This window comes from Myotis brandtii, unplaced genomic scaffold (genome assembly GCF_000412655.1).
Source record: "Myotis brandtii unplaced genomic scaffold, ASM41265v1 scaffold188, whole genome shotgun sequence".
In the NCBI taxonomy this organism is placed as follows: domain Eukaryota; kingdom Metazoa; phylum Chordata; class Mammalia; order Chiroptera; family Vespertilionidae; genus Myotis; species Myotis brandtii.
This window is the reverse complement of record NW_005356985.1, coordinates 529,833-532,392: the sequence shown is the minus strand read 5'-3', so window position 1 is coordinate 532,392 and position 2,560 is coordinate 529,833. Positions and strand designations below refer to the sequence as shown.

The window sequence follows — 2,560 nt, the reverse complement described above, 5'->3', positions numbered from 1 at the left end:
AGAGCAGATGAGGACTTCCTGGCTTTCAGGTGTGACAGATGGGGACACAGGAGCGCTGAGGCGCAGGGGAGAGAGGAACCGTCTTACCCCCGATTAGGGAAGTTTTCAAAGAAAGGGCCGCTGAGAGGCTGCCTGGGAGAGGTGTGGTGCTGGCCCACTGGCGGCAGAGAAAGAGCCAAGGAGCAGGCAGAGGGAGCTGAGCAGAGCCTGGACGAGGGGCCTCCTCTCACCAGGAGGGGGAGTCGCTGAGGGTTGCAGCAGAGGGTGGCTGGGTCCCCTCCTGCTTTAAAGGGCTGCACAGGCTGCTGTGTGGAGGCCGGTGCGAGCTACGGGGCTAGTGCAGTGGGGTTTCATGAAGGCGTTTGCAGTGGGTGGAGGGTAAGGAGAAGTGGGAGCCGATAGGATGGGACGTAAGGAGGTGCGGGGGTGGGGGGCGTGCAGAGAACTGTCTACAGAAATCAGGACCCAGATTGAGAACAGGCTGGGAGGGGATGGTGGGGCGGGGTCTGACCAGGCCCAGGAGGAGGATGCAGGGAGCGAGCGCGTTCTCGAAGGCGGCGGCGCACAGGAGGGTCTCAGCCTGGAGTCCGGCAGGGACATGGCGTCCAGGCTGCATAGCTCAGGAGAGGGCGCACAGTCCTCGAAGGTTCTGTGAAGTCCTAGTGACCCACGAAGGAGACGCCCCGGGCCCAGGACCCTGTGGAGGACGGCAGAGAAGCGCCTGGATCCTGCCCACAGCAAGGAGCACGGGCGAAGGGGAATCACAACAAGAAGGCGGAGGGGGCCTGGAGGGACCAGGAGGAAGTCGTGTCACGGACGCCCGGGGAAGTCGGAGGTTCATAAGAAGGACGGCCGAGCATCCTGGCTCCCGGGGTGGAGAGGAAGCCGCAGGCTGGGGGACATGCTCTCTGTCCCGGGAAGGAATTCGTGTCTCTTACGGTGGGCGGAGAGGTCATCTGATGGGCGAGGGGACAGCAGGTGTGAGCCTGCAGGGGCGGGCGGGTCCGATGGGATGAGTGCTGACGGGCGGTGAAGGGTGTGCCGAGCTGCCCGGAGGCCCCGAGGTGGACACGAAGCTTCTGAAGAGGCGCCAGTGCCTCCGGGTGATGTTCTGTCCTGGCTGAGCCCGGCCCTGCGACGGCTGGCAGGATTAAGCGAGCCTCAGGTTGTCATTATCTCCACCTTCAGCCATAGCAGCCAGGTCAGTGTGGGCTTCTGGGGCCACTGACCCCTAACCCCTCCCATGCGGGATGCGGATCCAGCAAGAAGTGTCCCTCTCAGCCTCAGAGACGGGCGCCAAGGAGAAGCTCCAGCTGGAGCTGCAGGGACCTGCCCCAGGTCTGCTGCCTCTGCCTCTCGCTCCGGGGCCAGGGCCCATCCCCTGCGCCTGGTCCTCGTCCTCGTCCTCGTCCTCGTCCTCATCCGCTCGAGCTGTACTTTATCTGGAAGGAAACTGCGTGCAGCACGCAACCTGCACGTCATGCCCGGCATTCACAGCCACTCGCCGTCCCAGCACCGCGCCCGACGAGATGGGGCAGGAAAAAGGGTTTCAAGGAGGACGTTCCCACGCTCAGCATCGTCTCTGCCGCGTTCTCTCTGGTGCTTTTGGAACGAGAACTGACATTTCAATGGCCGTTCGTGCTGTTACTTCCAGGACACGTTCAATCTCTTTTAAATCTCTGGAAGATTCCTAGAGGGCACTGGAATTCACGCATCCCTCCCCCACCGACAGGACTCGCCTGCTGGGTGTCTCCGCGTTTAAGCTGGGAGATCCCGGGGTCCGCAGCTCATTGCTGTTCGCTACGTGGAACAGGAGGAACCTCTGGAGAGTGTGACGCTGTCGAGGTGAACGTGCTCCGGGGGGGTAGAACTGTCCAGAATCTCGATCTGTGATGCGCAGTGATTGCAGTTCCCACGCCTGACCATTTGGCGTTACACTTTCTTAACCAAGTCTCCTCCCCTCCTGCCTCTCCTCCTTCACAGATGGACGCCTTCTGGAGGCAGATGGAGAGCATCCCGCACTGCCTGGTGGACCAGTTCAAGTGTCCCAGCTGGCATTCGGCATTCGCAGCCACTGGCCGTCCCAGCGCTGCGCCCGACGAGATGGGGCAGGAAAAAGGGTTTCAAGGAGGACGTTCCCACGCTCAGCATCGTCTCTGCCGCGTTCTCTCTGGTGCTTTTGGAACGAGAACTGACATTTCAATGGCCGTTCGTGCTGTTACTTCCAGGACACGTTCAATCTCTTTTAAACTCTGGAAGATTCCTAGAGGGCACTGGAATTCACGCACTCCTCCCCCGCCTGCTGGGTCTCTCCGCGTTTAAGTTCCCACGCCTGACCATGTGGCGTTACACTTTCTTAACCAAGTCTCCTCCCCTCCTGCCTCTCCCCTCCTTCACAGATGGACGCCTTCTGGAGGCAGATGGAGAGCATCCCGCACTGCCTGGTGGACCAGTTCAAGTGTCCCAGCGCCAGAGCGCGCCAGCTCGGGGCGGCCCTGACGGCCAGAATGATCGCCGCGGAGGGGCTGCTGCGGGACTCCCAGGACCTGCAGGCGCTGGT

General features: G+C 61.8%; 1 protein-coding gene across 1 annotated transcript in view; it reads left to right on the top strand.

Moving 5' to 3' along the window:
• The window catches only part of EVC (Ellis van Creveld protein), a 44,291-nt gene that overhangs the window by 5,467 nt on the left and 36,264 nt on the right, over nucleotides 1-2,560 (top strand). The window contains 1 exon segment of the mRNA XM_014538283.1: nucleotides 2,400-2,558. Coding sequence (XP_014393769.1) covers nucleotides 2,400-2,558 — 159 coding nt within the window.